The sequence below is a fragment of the Solanum pennellii genome, chromosome 8 (assembly GCF_001406875.1).
Source record: "Solanum pennellii chromosome 8, SPENNV200".
In the NCBI taxonomy this organism is placed as follows: Eukaryota; Viridiplantae; Streptophyta; class Magnoliopsida; order Solanales; family Solanaceae; genus Solanum; species Solanum pennellii.
In genome coordinates, this window is record NC_028644.1 from 46,974,819 (window position 1) to 46,991,870 (window position 17,052).

General features: G+C 33.7%; 1 protein-coding gene across 2 annotated transcripts; it reads left to right on the forward strand.

Annotated features, from left to right (window-relative positions):
- Positions 1-3,871: 3,871 nt before the first annotated feature.
- On the forward strand, positions 3,872-15,671 carry LOC107026954 (probable inositol transporter 2). Of its 2 annotated transcripts, XM_015228096.2 has the most exons (6): positions 3,872-4,188; positions 4,683-4,753; positions 12,852-13,187; positions 13,543-13,650; positions 13,806-14,408; positions 14,972-15,671. In XM_015228096.2, exons 1-6 carry the CDS (start codon positions 4,062-4,064, stop codon positions 15,479-15,481), a joined length of 1,755 nt encoding a protein of 584 aa, XP_015083582.1. In that variant the 5' UTR covers positions 3,872-4,061; the 3' UTR covers positions 15,482-15,671. The 2 variants fall into 2 exon arrangements, with proteins under 2 accessions (XP_015083582.1, XP_015083583.1); XM_015228097.2 differs by lacking the exons at positions 3,872-4,188; positions 4,683-4,753 and adding an exon at positions 6,539-6,667.
- The last annotated feature ends 1,381 nt before the right edge of the window (positions 15,672-17,052 follow it).

The window sequence follows — 17,052 nt, forward strand, 5'->3', positions numbered from 1 at the left end:
CTGGGATTACGCAGCCTGTGACGGCCCGTCGTGCCTGCGACGGACCGTCCTGCTGCTTCCGTCACAAAGTTCAGAGACTCAATTTCCTTGAAGAGTCTGTGACGGTCCGTCGTGCCCACGACGGTCCGTCCTGCCATGTCGTCACGAAGTTCAGAGAGTCGATTTCAGTACCCAAATTTCAGAATTCTAAGTGTTTTGGAACGAGACCCCCTCGACGGCCCGTCGTGCCCATGACGGTCCGTCGTGGGTTCCGTCGACTCAGACAGTTTTTCCAGAAATAAAATCTGCTGCTTAAACCGACTAAACAGGTCGTTACATCAACCTTTGGGTGATCCCTAAATATCTTACAACCAAAAACTTCAATATGTCCATAAGCTATATCAGTTATAAGCATCAAAATAACGGATAATTGAATATACATTTAGTCATTATTATTTTGAATTAATTCTTCAAAGATTAGACCACTTTGGTGATTAACTAATCTCATATGCATAATTTCAAAATAAAATACATCATGATAGAGAATAATTATTTCACTAAATACTACCTATTAATTCAAATAAGGAAAATATTAATTTTATGAAAAATCACTAGTTCTTAAACCATGCTCTTGATACCATATAATGATTTTTTTTAATGATTGTGAAAACATAAACAATCTAACATTTAGAAATCCTATCAATTATTCAGGATCTTAGAACTATATGATTTTCACATATATTTAATACTGTGATATTTCAGTCAAGAATATATACCCGAATTTGCCATTATAATTCTTGACTTGATTGAGCAAAATTATTTTCTTTTGGTTCTTTAGAAAGTTGTTTCTCTCTCTTGCCTTATACTTTATGTGTAGCTTTGATGTAGAGAGGACCCTTTAAATACAATGTGTTTTAACATCATTCCCACTTTTCCATCATGATGAGTAGTGGAGATAATGGATAGTTGTTAGAGGTAATGAGTAAAGTGAAAGACTTAATGGGTAGTTGAAGTAACTTCCCCATTTCTCCACTGATCCAATTATCCAATTAGAATTAGAATTTAGTTAGTAATTAAATATTAAATCAAAATAATATTAATGTGAGTGGGTCATAAAACTAACACCACTTTCACCACCAGACATGAAAATAAGAACAATTCAATCATCAATATTTATTTGTAAAAATAAAACCTTGGTTGGACAACTGAAAAATTGGTGTTAGATTTTGTTGGAATTCTACCCTCCTGAATACTTCAAAGGAACACGTACAGACAATATGTTTCTGTGTCTTTGAAACTTAACCATAATCAATTCGAACAACACTTTGTGTTATATTATAAACTTCAAACAATACAACGATTACAAAGCTCTGTAACCTAAGGAATTATAAACTCTAATTCCTAGCTAAGAAATTATAAACTCTAATTTCTAGCTACCCAAAGACACAAGACCCCCGATTTTATATCTTCTAATGTTCTTCAAATTCTACAACTTGTCTAACAACTCCTATTTAGAAAACTCATATTGTAATCAAAACTCTTAATTATAATTTTACAATTTTTTCTTAAAAATTGCAACACTCCCAATAAATCTCAAAACTCCCTCAAGTCTCTTGATGGTGTTTTGATCTTCTCTCTATGTAAGTGCACAATTTTTCTCTATCGAAACTATCGCCTTATTTATAAATTTGGACATGAATACAAAACCTATTTCAATTAGAAATCCATTTCATGTAGGACTCCTCTTTTGTATGAAACTCCTGGCTCAACTAGAACTTGTCTTCACCTCATCTTCAACACCTTCTTCAACTAGAACATAACTTTGTCGCATTAAGAAAACCTTGTCTATGTAGGACTCCTTTTCCTATCGTGACTTTGTCCTTAAATAGACAACAAAACAGTCTGCCTTCTATGAAATTTTTTTCCTTAATTAAATAAGAAAACATTATTGAACGTTAATTTCTTTTTCAACTTGGTTACGAACTCCTTTATAAAAGAAAACTTTCTGTACTGGTTGCTTGTTGAAAAAATAATACTTCCACAAATTTATATCTTCTAGTTCGCGAGGTTGACGTTCTCCTTATCCAAGTCAGATTCGATCTGTAAGAAACACGTCGAACAACTTATTTCTTTCATTTGTTCCTATATTTATCAATTATAAATATCTTTCTCATTTTAACAGATTCACTATCATTGAATTTGAGCAAAATTTAGAAAGAATTTTTAGAATTATGGTGGGAGTACTAAGAATTGAACAGGCCTTTTTTGGATATTCAATTTTATTTTTATTTCAGCTTTTGTGTTATATTAATTAATTTTCAACAATAGTAGATATAATAGGTCATTGTGTTATATTAATTACATTTCAACAATAATATAATAGATATAATAGGTCATCAGTGAAGCCGATTTTCAGAGAAGTATAGGACGAAAATTTTGTCTTTTTCCTGAATTTATTTAAATATAAAAAATATTAATTTAGATTACTAGTATTTGAAATATATCTATTTCCTTTTAATTTATTTGGTTTATTTTGATTTGGATCTCAAAAATTTTATAAAGAGATCAAGATTTCGAATATTCCTTACTAGTCATGAAATATTTATATAGAAATCAAATTTAAATCATCCTACTTCAAAAAATACGTCATTAAAACTCTCAAATCATAGATAAAATTTAGAAGAATAGAATCAAGATAGAAACAGAATTGTATGTGCAATCTTAATTAATAGAATTATATTTTTTATATTTCTTTTGTAAATATAATTTATTTTTTGCCACTTTAAAATTTATCGCAAACAAAATTCTCTTAGTTATGAGCTGTTTAATTTATGCCTTATCTCGTTACTGTGGATCATCCTTACACACCAGAGCATACATTGGTTAAGTGGAGAACAAGTCACTTATCAAAGACGTCTTCTAGATATATAGTGACTTGTCAAAGAGATCAATTTTCCAGCGGAAAATATTTTCCTATAATTTCTGGAAATTACTTATTTGACAAAAGTTAGATAATTTGTTACTGTTATATTTTCTTGAAAATAACTTGAATTGAATTATTGTAACTTGGAGTAACATTAAAAAACAAACCTAGGAATGAAGTTTAAGAAAAGAAAATTTTAAATCTTATGGCATTAAATTAAAAATGAGTCAAGCATATCAAAATGTAGTTTAATGCTTGTAGTTTTAAATATATCATAATTTATGTGGAAAGTTGTAATTGAAAAATTGAACAAACAGAATAATATCATTTTTGAAAGGAATAATTACACAAATTTCACCTTTTAATTAACTTATTACAATTACCCCCTATGAGTTTCCTAAATCTTCAAATTCAAAATTCGTCATTTTTCTCCTAAATAAAAAATGTCATTATTGTATCTAATCATTTATTAATATATTCCACCCACTTTTTAATGTGTCAGCGCATGTATTTGACTCATTTTTTAATATATCAGGGTTTTGATCTTTTGCCCTTAATGTATTCGGACCTCCATTAATGTATGCGACCCTCTTTTTAATGTATCATCGCTTTAATTTTGACCACTAATGTATTTGACGCTCTTTTTAATATATCAACGTTTATATTATTGTCTCCGTTTAAAAATTTTTTATAATTATAATCTTTTAAGAAATAAATTATAATTTTACTATACAAGTATGTAATTTTTGTAATTTACTCTTAAAAAACCTAATTATCAAACAAAATGAATCAAATAATCGAACATAATTTCAATACTAAAAATTATAGTAAATGAATTAGTAAAATTTAAATATTAAACTTGTCTATTTTAACCCCCACTTCTCCCCACTCCTCTTTTAGCTTTTCTAATATATTACGTAATTTTGTCTTCCTCTATTTTATGTCGCACGTTTTTCTTTGTCCTCTATAAATCTTTAGAAAATTCTCTTGTTAGGTTATCTCTTGCACATAATTATAATATTTCCATTTTCCATGTTGCTAAAAGCCCCTACTTAAGTAGCTTTATTATTAATTTATCTTCTTCTACTACTTTCTAGTTTCCTATTTTTTTCCACTTGTTTGTGTTTAATTAAATTGAAATTAAAAAAGTTGAGTGGAGATGGAAGGAGTAGTAGCTGAGGGAACAACTTTTAAAGAATGTTTAGCTCTTTCATGGAAGAATACTTATGTTCTTCGTCTTGCTTTTTCTGCTGGAATTGGTGGCCTTCTATTTGGCTATGATACAGGTACCCCACTCTCCTATTTACAAAATTAATTCAGATACTAGATACTAACGGAGTCAAAAATTCTACTACAAAATGCCTACACAAACACTTCTAATCTACAACACTTTGATATATTAAAAATATATTATTTAATCACTTAATATATTATTTTATTTATGTATGATTTAATTTTCAGGCAAAAGTTAACACCATCATAGCTATGCTCCTAGTAAAAGAAATAGAGGCATAGCCACAATTTTAATTAAAATATATCAAAATGTAAAAAAGTAAAATTACATATTAAAAGTTTAATATATATATACACCCTTTCATGTCTATCATAACTCTGACTAATGCTATTCAAAATAATAAATAAATACTATATCAGAAAGAAGTGTACATAAAATAATTTTGACCAATATTATATAGTTTAATTATTGAATGATGTTGTATAGGAGTGATATCATAATTTTGACCAATGTTATGTAGTTTAATTATTGAATGATGTTGTATAGGAGTTATATCAGGAGCTCTACTTTACATTAGAGATGACTTCAAGGATGTTGATAGAAACACCCTCTTACAGGTTTGTTTGCACATGACAACTATTATCCTTATTTATTTTTAAAGATTTTTAAATTCTTTTATTTAAAAAAAATATAATTTAAAATTTTTATTTATCATTAATAATCACACAAATGTTGATTATACTATTACTTTGTTTTAATTTGTGAGTGTAACTTTTTTTTTTAGTTAGTTTCAAAAAATTAGTATCTTTATCATATGTATTAATAACAATTATCTTCAAACAACCTTTTCCACTGATAAAAGATTTGTAGTCACAAAAAAAATTTAATAGCTTATTCTAAATTTCAAGTTTAAATAACATTTTTTGTTTCAAGTTTTGTATCCCCGTTAAATACCTTTGTATAAATTGAAAAAGAGTACAAATTTGTTTTAACATGGTTAAAATAGTTAAACAAAACCACATAAAACTGACTGGAGTACAAATTTGTTTTAACATGGTTTTAAAAATAGTTAAACAAAACCACATAAAACTGACTGGAGCTAGGAAGTACCTATTGTTGCTTATTATGAATAAAATAATTTTTTTTAATGGTTTTAGATAAGTTTTTGGTTATTTTTGGGGACCATTCCCTAAATTAGATTAATTCTATCATTTAAAGCTGTGAGTTTAGGCCCATGTCATGTGTACCATATCCGAAAAGCTGTTTTTGTTTGGCTTTTTCCACTCTGCAAAATAATTGACTACACATGCCACAAGTCACGTCGTTGGCGGGACCCACTCCTTTGACTTCCACTAGAATTTGATTGGAACAACCTTGAATCATGTAGATTCCTAATTTTATACCTTCACATGTTTTTTTCCAAAAAAAAAAAATAATCATTTCATCGAGTATTTAAATTTATCTGATGTTTTCCTAAATTACACCCTCTTTAACTCTCCCCACAAATTTTAGCTTTGGTTCTATTTGTGTTCACATCTACTTAGAGAAAAAACATTGGCATTTTTACATTTTATTATATCCATTCAATAAAAAATTGACAGCATATATATATGGAGAAAAATATTTATTTTTTTAGCAGTAAATAAATTATAGTGATAGTTGAAAAAAATAGTTTTTTGAATTATTCTCTCAACAGCAAGCACACGATACAAATACTTCTTATATCATAATCAGTTTTGTAATGGTTGCACTAGTCTCAATCACCACATTGAGTGGCGTGACCACAGCCACCCCAGGGTGTCCGATTGGACTCACTTTATGCTGCATCTATATACGCATGCGGGCGGCCGGGTATGTGTGTGTTGTGTGTGTTGTGTAAGTGTGCGCGTGCGGCGTGCGCGTGCTCTCTGTGTGTGTTAAATTGTACATTTAAATAATATATATATATTTAAAGTTGGACACCCTAGACAAAAGCTATGCATTTGACGCAGTGGTATTGGGTGTCCATCTGAATGAAGAAGTTTCAGGTTCGAACTCGAAATATCTCTAAACAAAATAACACGTGTTATGCATTTATTAATTGGCTTAAATCATCTACGATCCCTTAAAATTGTCCGCATAATTCGTTTAAACACCTCAACTAAGGTTCGTATCTATTGAACACCTATCCTCCTTAAAAGTGATGCCTATTTGACATTTTTTTACATTCAGCCGAAAATAGGATGTGTGTACTACGCTCTGACATGACACATTGATGAATTAAATGTTAATATGTGACATTTGGTTCCAAAAATTTATTTTAAAAATGAATTTCTAAAAAATAATTATTTTAGTCTATTTAGGTAACTAAAAGAAATAAAAAAAATCTTCTAAAAGATATACCCATCCACCCCACCGCGACCCCTCATTTTTTTTTCTCTCCAGTTGATCCAAATCTTCCCCCACTTTCCTACAAGACACCTCCCTCAAACGATTTTTCTATTGTAATTCTAATCTCTCCATCTAGTTTTGGTACGAGGAAGATGAAAAAGGTTTCGTCTTAAAATTTTGAATTTTTATTATCATGACAGGAAAAAATGGAGTTACCTGACATATTTTTTCTGAATTTCGTAACCGGTGTTTTTGAAGTTGAAGAACTCTTCCTTTCTTGTTAACTATCAATTTTAATTATATGGAATTTCATGATACCATTTTTAATAAGCTTAATTAGTTTACATTTTAATTTGAAGTGGTGATGTATGCTTGTGACCAGAAATAGATATGAACGGAGGCCGGCTAACTTTTTAACTAAAATGTCTGAAATTTTTCTTTCTTATCGCAAAATCACATCAATTCATAGATTCAATTCTTTTTTTCGCAAAATCACATCAATTCGTAGATTCAAATTCTTTTTTTTTGAAAAACACATCAATTCGTGTGTGTGTATATATATATATATAGAGAGAGAGAGAATTAAAAGAAGCGATATAAAAAAGAAAAGAAAAAGAAGAGCAGAGAGTTTGGAGTTTGAGGAAGAAGGTGTTGGAAAAACGCGGACAAGCACAAAAATATATATGGTAAGAGTAATGCAAATAAAATGGGAAAATAACGACACCAAGAATTTTACGTGGAAACCCTTCTGAATAAGGGAAAAACCACGGGCCAAGAGGAGCAACTGATATTACTATAGTAAGGAATTTTACACTGTGTAGTCACGAATACAACACTCAAAGTGACTACTACACACTCAAAAAGAACAACACTCTTTTGGTTTCCGTCTTACTAAAATATGGCTCACACTTTATTTTTTTTTCACAGACTATTTTCTTGTATAGTCTATGGAATACCTCACTTTGCTCTCAAAATGGTTTTTTTCTCTAACTTGGTGTGTTCTACAAATGAGCAAGAATGCTCTATTTATAGAAGGATAAAACCATACCTATGTCACTAATGACATATGTAAACATAGCAAAGTCAAAAATGGTTGCAAATCTTACCAAGTTGCCAACTACCAAATCTTTTCTTTTCAACTCCAATTACTATTCATTTTTAACAATTGCTTGTACCAATTGAATAGCTAAAGTTGACTAAAACAATGGGATGGATTCAACAAATCTCCCCCTCCAGTCCCATTTACTGGAAGAAGGTATCTTCAACTTCTTTAGAGAGAGCTCATACCCACAAGTTCTTTCCATAACTCGAACTTGTCTTTTGGTATCATCTTGGTCAGCATATCTGCACGATTTTCACTTGTGTGAATCTTTTTGACGTGAAATGATTCATTCTCCACTTTCTCACGAATCCAATGATATCTGACGTCAATGTGTTTTGTTCTTGCATGGTACATGGAGTTCTTGCTCAAGTCTATTGCACTCTGGCTGTCACAATAGACAATATACTCCATCTGATTCAAACCAAGCTCTTGAAGAAATCGCTTTAGCCATATCATCTCCTTGCCGGCTTCAGTAGCCGCAATATACTCAGCTTCAGTTGTAGATAGTGCAACACATTTCTGCAACTTTGACTGCCATGATATAGCTCCCCCTGAAAAAGTAAACAAATATCCAGTAGTGGATTTTCTGTTATCAAGGTCACCTGCCATATCAGAATCTGTATAGCCTTTCAAGATTGGATTTGATGCTCCAAAACACAAGCATTCATCTGAGCTTCCTCTAAGATACCTGAGTATCCATTTCACAGCTTCCCAATGCTCTTTTCCCGGATTTTCGAGAAATCTACTGACAACACCAACTGCGTGAGCAATATCAGGTCTAGTGCACACCATTGCATACATTAGACTTCCGACAACGGAGGAATATGGAACTTTGGCCATGTTCTCTTTTTCCTCCCTAGCTGTAGGACACATCTTCTTGCTCAACTTCATATGACCAGCAAGAGGTATACTCACAGGCTTCGCATTCTTCATATTGAAGCGCTCCAATACGCGTTCAATGTACTTCTTCTGGGACAAATAAATCTTCCTTTTATCTCTAAGACGAGTAATTCTCATGCCCCAAATTTGCTTGGCATGACCCAAGTCTTTCATAGAAAAAGACTTACACAACTCTTTCTTCAGCTCGTCAATCTTGGAAGTATTCTTGCCCACAATCAACATATCATCCACATACAACAAAAGGATGATAAAATCTTTGTCAGAAAATTTTTGTACAAATACGCAATGATCTGAAGAAGTCTTCTTATAGCCTTGCTCCCCCATAACAGATTCAAACTTTTTGTACCACTGTCTGGGAGCTTGTTTTAGGCCATAGAGACTCTTTTTGAGTTTGCATACAAAATTTTCTTTACCATCTACTTTGAAGCCCTCAGGTTGTTCCATATAAATCTCTTCTTCTAGGTCACCGTGAAGGAAAGCCGTCTTCACATCCATCTGCTCAATCTCTAAATTAAGACTAGCAGCCAAACCTAGAACTGTGCGAATCGAGGACATTTTCACAACAGGAGAAAATATTTCGTCAAAGTCAATACCTTTCCTTTGACCGAATCCCTTAACAACCAATCTAGCTTTGTACCTGGGCTTCAAGTTGTGTTCTTCAACTTTAACTTTGAACACCCACTTGTTCTTCAAAGCTCTCATGCCCTTGGGCAATTTTACCAACTCATAAGTGTGGTTCTCATGCAAAGACTTCATCTCGTCTTGCATGGCTTCAATCCATTGATTCTTGTGCTCATCTTCCATGGCCTCCTCATAACATTCAGGTTCTCCCCCGTCAGTGAGTAACACATACTCATTGGGTGAATAACGGGAGGAAGGAAACCGCTGTCTTGTGGACCTCCGAAGCGGAATATTTGATTCGTCCACAACTTCATGAGCAACAGGATCATCAATAACAATATCATTGTTATTATCAACATCAACATGTTGATTCGATACATGATTCTGGGCGTCACCATGATTATCAAACCCAACAACATCATGCACACTTGTGTGAGGAACTTCATCATGATGAACTATACCATCAAAACTTGAAGATTCTACCTTCTCCGCTTTGTCAATATCTTCAATTGTTTGATTCTCCATGAAAATAATATCACGGCTTCTCACAAGTTTCTTTTCAATTGGATCATATAGCCTGTAACCAAATTCATCTAGGCCATATCCAATGAAGATGCATTGCCTTGTCTTGGCATCTAACTTTGACCTCTCATCTTTCGGCACATGTACAAAAGCTTTGCAACCAAATACTCTCAAATGGTCATAGGAAACATCCTTTCCATACCAAACACTATTTGGTACATCACTTTGCAAAGCAACAGCAGGAGATAGATTAATAACATGTGCAGCGGTCAATAAAGCCTCACCCCAAAATGAGTTTGGCAACTTTGCTTCAGAAAGCAAACATCTAACTCTTTCCATCAAGGTCCTGTTCATCCTCTCAGCCAAACCATTAAGCTGAGGAGTCTTGGGAGGAGTCTTCTGGTGTCTAATACCTTGATGCTTGCAGTATTCGTCAAATGGTCCACAATATTCACCACCATTATCAGTACGAATACATTTCACTTTCTTTCCAGTTTCTCTTTCAACTGAAGCCTGAAACTGCTTAAAGACACCTAACACTTGGTCTTTAGTCTTCAAGACATAGACCCAAAGTTTTCTCGAGCAATCATCAATGAAAGTGACAAAGTAAAGTGCACCACCCAATGTCTTTGTCTTCATTGGACCACATAAATCAGAGTGCACTAACTCAAGCAACTCTGTCTTTCTCGAAGGAGGGTAGGACTTAAAGGAAACTCTATTTTGTTTACCAGCCAAGCAGTGCTCACATTTTTCTAATTTAGCACTTTGGAAATTTGACAATAATTTCTTCTTGGCTAGAACATTAAGTCCTTTCTCGCTAATGTGGCTAAGCCTCTTGTGCCATAATGTTGAAGAGCTATCGCTCTCAACCGCATTCACCATATCAACACAAGCAGAGGCCGTAGTCCAGTATAGACCACGACGTTTGTTACCACGAGCCACAACCAAGGAACCCTTAATGAGCTTCCATTTTCCATCACCGTTGGTACTAACATATCCTTCATCATCTAAAACACCAACAGAAATTAGGTGCAGACGAACATCAGGAGCATGTTTCACATTGTTCAAAACTAGTTTAGTTCCAACACTAGTTTCCAAACAAATTGTACCAATACCAACCACCCTAGAAACAGTCTCATTACCCATACTCAAGGTTCCAAAATCACCAGGAGTGTAGGAAGAGAAAAAATCCTTCCTTGATGTCACATGAGATGCGGCACCAGTGTCCACAACCCAGCTTGACTCATCACAAGCAATATTTATCATGTTTGCATCAAGAACGGTAACAAGATCTTCGGTGGTGACGGTGGCTAGGCAATTTTCATTGCCATCTTCTTTAGTTTCCTCTTTGTTTTTGTTCTCCCTCTTCAACTTCCTGCAGAACTTCTTTGTGTGCCCTTTCATGCCACAATGATAGCACTCAATATCCTTAAGTCTGCCTTTGGATTTGCTCCTATTTTGTTCTCTATGCTGAGAACCACGAGTTTTATTTCTCCCCCTGGGGCCAGTTATCAGGACATCCGACGAAGAGGAACCTTGAGTTTTTCTTCTCATCTCTTCGTTCAAGACACTACTCTTGGCGGAATCCATAGAGATCACACCATCCGGAGCAGAATTTGACAATGACGTTCTAAATGTTTCCCATGAATCTGGTAGGGAACCAAGTAGAAGCAAGCCTTGAATTTCTTCATCAAATTTGATGCCCATAGCAGATAATTGGTTCATTATCCCCTGAAAATTATTCAGATGGTCTGTCATCGGAGAACCATCATGATACTTCAAACTCAACATCTGCTTTATTAAGAACATTTTGTTGTTGCCAGTCTTTCGAGCATACAAACTTTCAAGATGCTCCCATAGGGTTCGAGCATGTGTTTCCCCAGAAATATGGTTCAACACATTATCGTCGACCCATTGCCTAATGAATCCACAGACCTGTCTATGCAACAGATTCCACTCTTCATCTGTTTTATTATCAGGCTTTACAGTGGTAAATACTGGTTTGTAAAAATTCTTAACATAAAGCAGATCTTCCATTTTCCCCTTCCAAATGGCATAATTAACACCATTCAAAGTAACCATTCTACTTGTGTTGGCTTCCATTGTTTTCCCCAAAAAATATAGTTATCGCAAATCAAAGTAAATCTTTTCTGATGTGGAAGTTCAGACTGTGCTGCAACCACAGAGCATACTCAGATAAAACCTTGGCTCTGATACCAGTTTGTTGGGAAAACGCGGACAAGCACAAAAATATATATGGTAAAAGTAATGGAAATAAAATGGGAAAATAACGACACCAAGAATTTTACGTGGAAACCCTTCTGAATAAGGGAAAAAACCACGGACTAAGAGGAGCAATTGATATTACTATAGTAAGGAATTTTACACTGTGTAGTCACGAATACAATACTCAAAGTGACTACTACACACTCAAAAGGAACAACACTCTTTTGGTTTCCGTCTTACTAAAATATCGCTCACACTCTATTTTTCTTCACAGACTATTTTCTTGTATAGTCTATGGAATACCTCACTTTGCTCTCAAAATGGTTTTTTTCTCTAACTTGGTGTGTTCTACAAATGAGCAAGAATGCTCTATTTATAGAAGGATAAAACCATACCTATGTCACTAATGACATATGTAAACATAGCAAAGTCAAAAATGGTTACAAATCTTACCAATTTGCCAACTACCAAATCTTTTCTTTTCAACTCCAATTACTATTCATTTTTAACAATTGCTTGTACCAATTAAATAGCTAAAGTTGACTAAAACAATGGGATGGATTCAACAGAAGGTGATGACTGGAATAAGGAGGCGGGGTTGATTTCTTTGTTTATTAAGAAATTAATTTTAAATAAATTTTAGTTATTTTAAAGTCCAATGTCAATAAAAGAAAAAAGAACTGTACAAGTTTTTAAAAAATAAAATACTTTTTGGAACCTATTCACGCGCTAATACTACGTGAAGTACACTGATATTGTCACATGAACGTTTTGTGTTTAATAGGTATATGTTTTGAACAATTTAGGTGTTCAACAGGTATAAGTTTTAGTTAAAGTGTCTAAATAAACTATGCTGACAACTTTAAAGATTTTAATAGGTATAAGTTCTAGTCAAGGTGTCTAAATAAATTTTGCAGACAACTTTAAAGGTTTGTCAATGACTTAAGCCTATTTGATTTGTTAATGGCTTGTAGGAATGTATAGTGAGCATGGCAGTTGCTGGAGCAATTATAGGTGCAGCAATTGGCGGTTGGCTTAATGACAAATTTGGGAGGAAAAGTGCTATACTCATTGCTGATTTCCTCTTCTTTGTTGGAGCTGTGATTATGGCATCAGCAATAAATTCAGCACTCCTCATACTTGGTAGAGTCTTTGTTGGATTTGGTGTTGGTATGGCATCAATGACTGCTCCTTTATACATATCAGAGGCTTCTCCTGCTAAAATTAGAGGTGCCCTTGTTAGTACCAATGGATTTCTCATCACTGCTGGACAATTCTTATCCTATCTTATTAACCTTGCTTTCACCAAGGTATGTATACTTGTTCCGACCCAAGTAGGGCCAAGGGGGTTCATCTTCTTTACTAGAAACTGCACTGCTTATACATTGATAAAATTTTTCTTTTATATATATATATATATATATATATATATATACATACATACATATATAGAGAGAGACGTTAAACCCCTTTTAACTTCTCAGTTGTGTTTACTTCTTTCATATGTTGAATCTATTTAGTAAAAGATATCTCGTGCGAGGACGAGTGTTCTGTATAAGTCACTTTAAGCATTTCGAAGAAACTTATTAGTAACTGTTCTGGCGTTTAAGGCGTAAAACCATGCACATGAATCATGATGTTAATTGAAGCTTGTTTTTACTGTAGGCACCAGGCACCTGGAGATGGATGCTTGGTGTAGCAGGATTGCCAGCCCTCCTTCAGTTTATATTAATGCTTCTTCTTCCAGAATCGCCTCGTTGGCTTTATCGCAAGGTTAATACGAGTTGTTTCTACACTTCTTTTAACACTTCTAGTGTTATTTAATTGTTGTAGCAGATCGTCCGCTTATTTTGCAAATTATGCTAGTTAAATTCGATTAATATTTAACTAGTATTCCACTAATTACAATGTTTTCTTGATTAAAACAGGGAAGGCAAGAGGAAGCTAAGACAATACTAAGGAATATATATTCATCTGAACAAGTTGAGGTCGAAATTCAAGCTCTTAAAGAATCAGTAGACAATGAAATTGAAGAAAACAAAGTATCTGAAAACATCAATCTCTTCAAACTATGCCAGACGAAAACAGTTCGTCGTGGACTAATAGCTGGAGTTGGTCTTCAAATCTTCCAACAATTTGTAGGCATAAACACTGTCATGTATTACAGTTCTACTATCATTCAGCTAGCTGGAATTGCCTCGAACCAGACAGCTCTCCTTCTATCACTTGTTACAGCGGGGCTAAACGCTTTTGGCTCCATTGTGAGCATATATTTTATAGATAGGACTGGAAGGAAGAAGCTTCTTGTAATCAGCTTGTGCGGTGTTGTGATTTCTCTGGGGTTTCTATCAGCAGTGTTCCATGAGGCTACTTCAACTTCACCAGCAGTTGGTATAGCTGAGACATCTCGCTTTGCAGCAAATTTCACTTGTCCTGCTTACCATGATGCTGCTTCTGCTAGTTCTTGGGATTGTACTAGGTGTCTTAAAGCTTCTCCTAGTTGTGGCTTCTGTGCTTCACCTCAAAATAAGGTAATAATGTCCCTAATATGCTACTTGTACTGAAAATAGATATTTATTTTTATTTGTCAAGTTTGAAAAATCAAGAAATAATTAATCTTTTGTTACCTATTTTATCCTCAAGTACTATTCATTTTCAAAAACAAGGAACATATTCTACTCCCTTTGTTTCAAAAAACATTGTCTCATTTCCTTTTTAGTCTATTTAAAAAAGATTGTCCCCTTTCTTTTTTTGACAATACTTTAATTTTAACTTTCCACATGACATGTTTAACACTATAAGATCAAAAGACATTTTGGTACATTTGATATAATTTTAATTGAGAACCATAAAATTTAAAATTCTTCTTTCTTTTCTTAAACTTCTTTCAAGTCAAACTAGAATATTCTTTTTGAAACGAAGAGAGTAATTAAAGGTTGATGTCATTAGCTTATCAATTTATTAATTACTTTTTTAAGGGGCGTGTCAAGTGAAACATGGACATTTCCATAAACGAAATGTATATGCTAAAAATCTTGCATATTCAATACAGTGTAAAATTACACAAGTTTGTTTTAATTTTTTCTTTTTGTAGTTGCTACCTGGGGCATGCCTCATGTCTAATGATAGAATTAAGGATTCTTGTCATGATCAAGATAGTTTATGGTACTCAAGAGGATGCCCTAGTAGATATGGATGGCTAGCCCTACTCGGGCTAGCGTTGTACATCCTTTTCTTCTCTCCGGGAATGGGTACCGTTCCATGGATTGTTAACTCGGAGATATACCCTTTAAGATTTCGAGGGGTTTGTGGAGGAATAGCTGCAACAGCAAACTGGATTTCAAACCTTATTGTAGCACAATCCTTTTTGTCATTGACACATGCCATTGGAACATCATGGACTTTCCTTGTATTTGGAGTCATCTCTGTTGTAGCCTTGCTTTTTGTCCTGATTTGTGATCCAGAAACTAAGGGGCTTCCTATTGAAGAAATTGAGAAGATTTTGGAGAGAAGAGGTTTACATATGATGTTTTGGAAGAAAAGGGCTAATGAGAAGAATGGTGGAGAAAATGATACCAATAGAGAAGGGGATAGAGATGTATGAAGATTGAAGATATGTTAAAACAAACATAGATAACTTTGATTTGAACTGAGAATCCTTTAATTATTTTACAGTGTTTGATAGGATTTCCAAATTATTGAAGATAAATAATTAATATGATATAGATTATTAGATCAAGATGGATCATTGATAAGAACTTTTTTCAAGGAAACTTATTTGGTTCAAGAATAACTTCTTCCTCAATCTTCCCTTCTCTTTATTCATACTTTTTGGATTTTTCATGCTCATTCCCAAATTTGGATTCACTACTAAAAAACTGCCGAAAAATGACGGCCAAAAGTGACGGACTGTGTCGTTTTTTGGTCAAAATCGATGGAAAGGTGACGCGGTCATGTTTGTCGCTTTTCAAAATGCGATGGACTGCGTCGCTTTATGATTTTTTTAAATAAAAGCGACACTCCGTCGCTTCTTTTAATTGAATTTTCTAAAGGCGATACAGTCCGTCACTTTTCTGGATATTTAATATTTGAAAATCCCAGAATAGCGACGGATTAAAGGACCCTATCCGTCGCTTTTCTGGAAATTATTTTTTTGAGAAATCCAGAAGAGCGACGGACTAAAGGATATTGTTCGTCACTTTTATGGGTTTTTTAAAAAATAAAACCCAGAAAAGCGACGAACAAAATCACCATGTCCGTCGCTTTTTCTGCCATTTTTTTAAAGTAGAGTTTCTGCTGCCCATCTCCGGATGTAACTCACTTCAATTCAGCCCAATCAAACACAACATTATAAACAAGCTACACAAAACATTAAACAACAAAGTTAAATTAACATTCAAAAGTATCTAAATCACAATTTAAAGACTTATAAAGTCTTTTACAATTCATTTAAAAATTTCAAAAAGTTCATAAATTAAAAGAGACCTAAACTAGGGAGTGACATCTACAAAATCCTCCTCCTCCTCACTGTTGTCGTCGGTCTCCTCAAGAGCCAAAATAGTAGGTTGACGAGCGAGGTTCAACACTTGTTCTTTGATTTGCTGAATGGTCTCATTCATGCTTTGTTGTTCAGCTACTCTTCACTACTTCGACTCTGCCAATGCTGATGTATGTTGTGCTATTTGAGCTGAGATAACAACAATTTGAACACCTTTAAGTGCCTCGGCTTGATGTGATGATCCAATATCTCGTAAGCTTGACTGGAGTCGTCTTACATCATTTCGAGAGCCTAGAACATATACTCTACCTTTGTGTGTCACCCTACAACTTTTTTTGTCCAAATTTGGGTGGACAATTCAAGTGTCATTTGGACCGAACTTTCTAGATTCTCAACGACGTACTGATGAAACACGTTTTGCATATTAAATATAAAAATTGACATTAATATATATACGTATCATAAATATATTCACTATTAATATATATTATTCATATAAATGTCTTACAAAATTTTGTTTCGTCCTTTCCTTCACCCACACATTCGGATCCGACTCATTTTCTTTCTTCCTAACATGAGTCTTCTTGAAAACTCCCGGTCCAATGGGAGTGTGCCCCAATTGTTTTTCTTATATATAAAAATTGAATTTCATAATGATATATATGAATCAACTAATT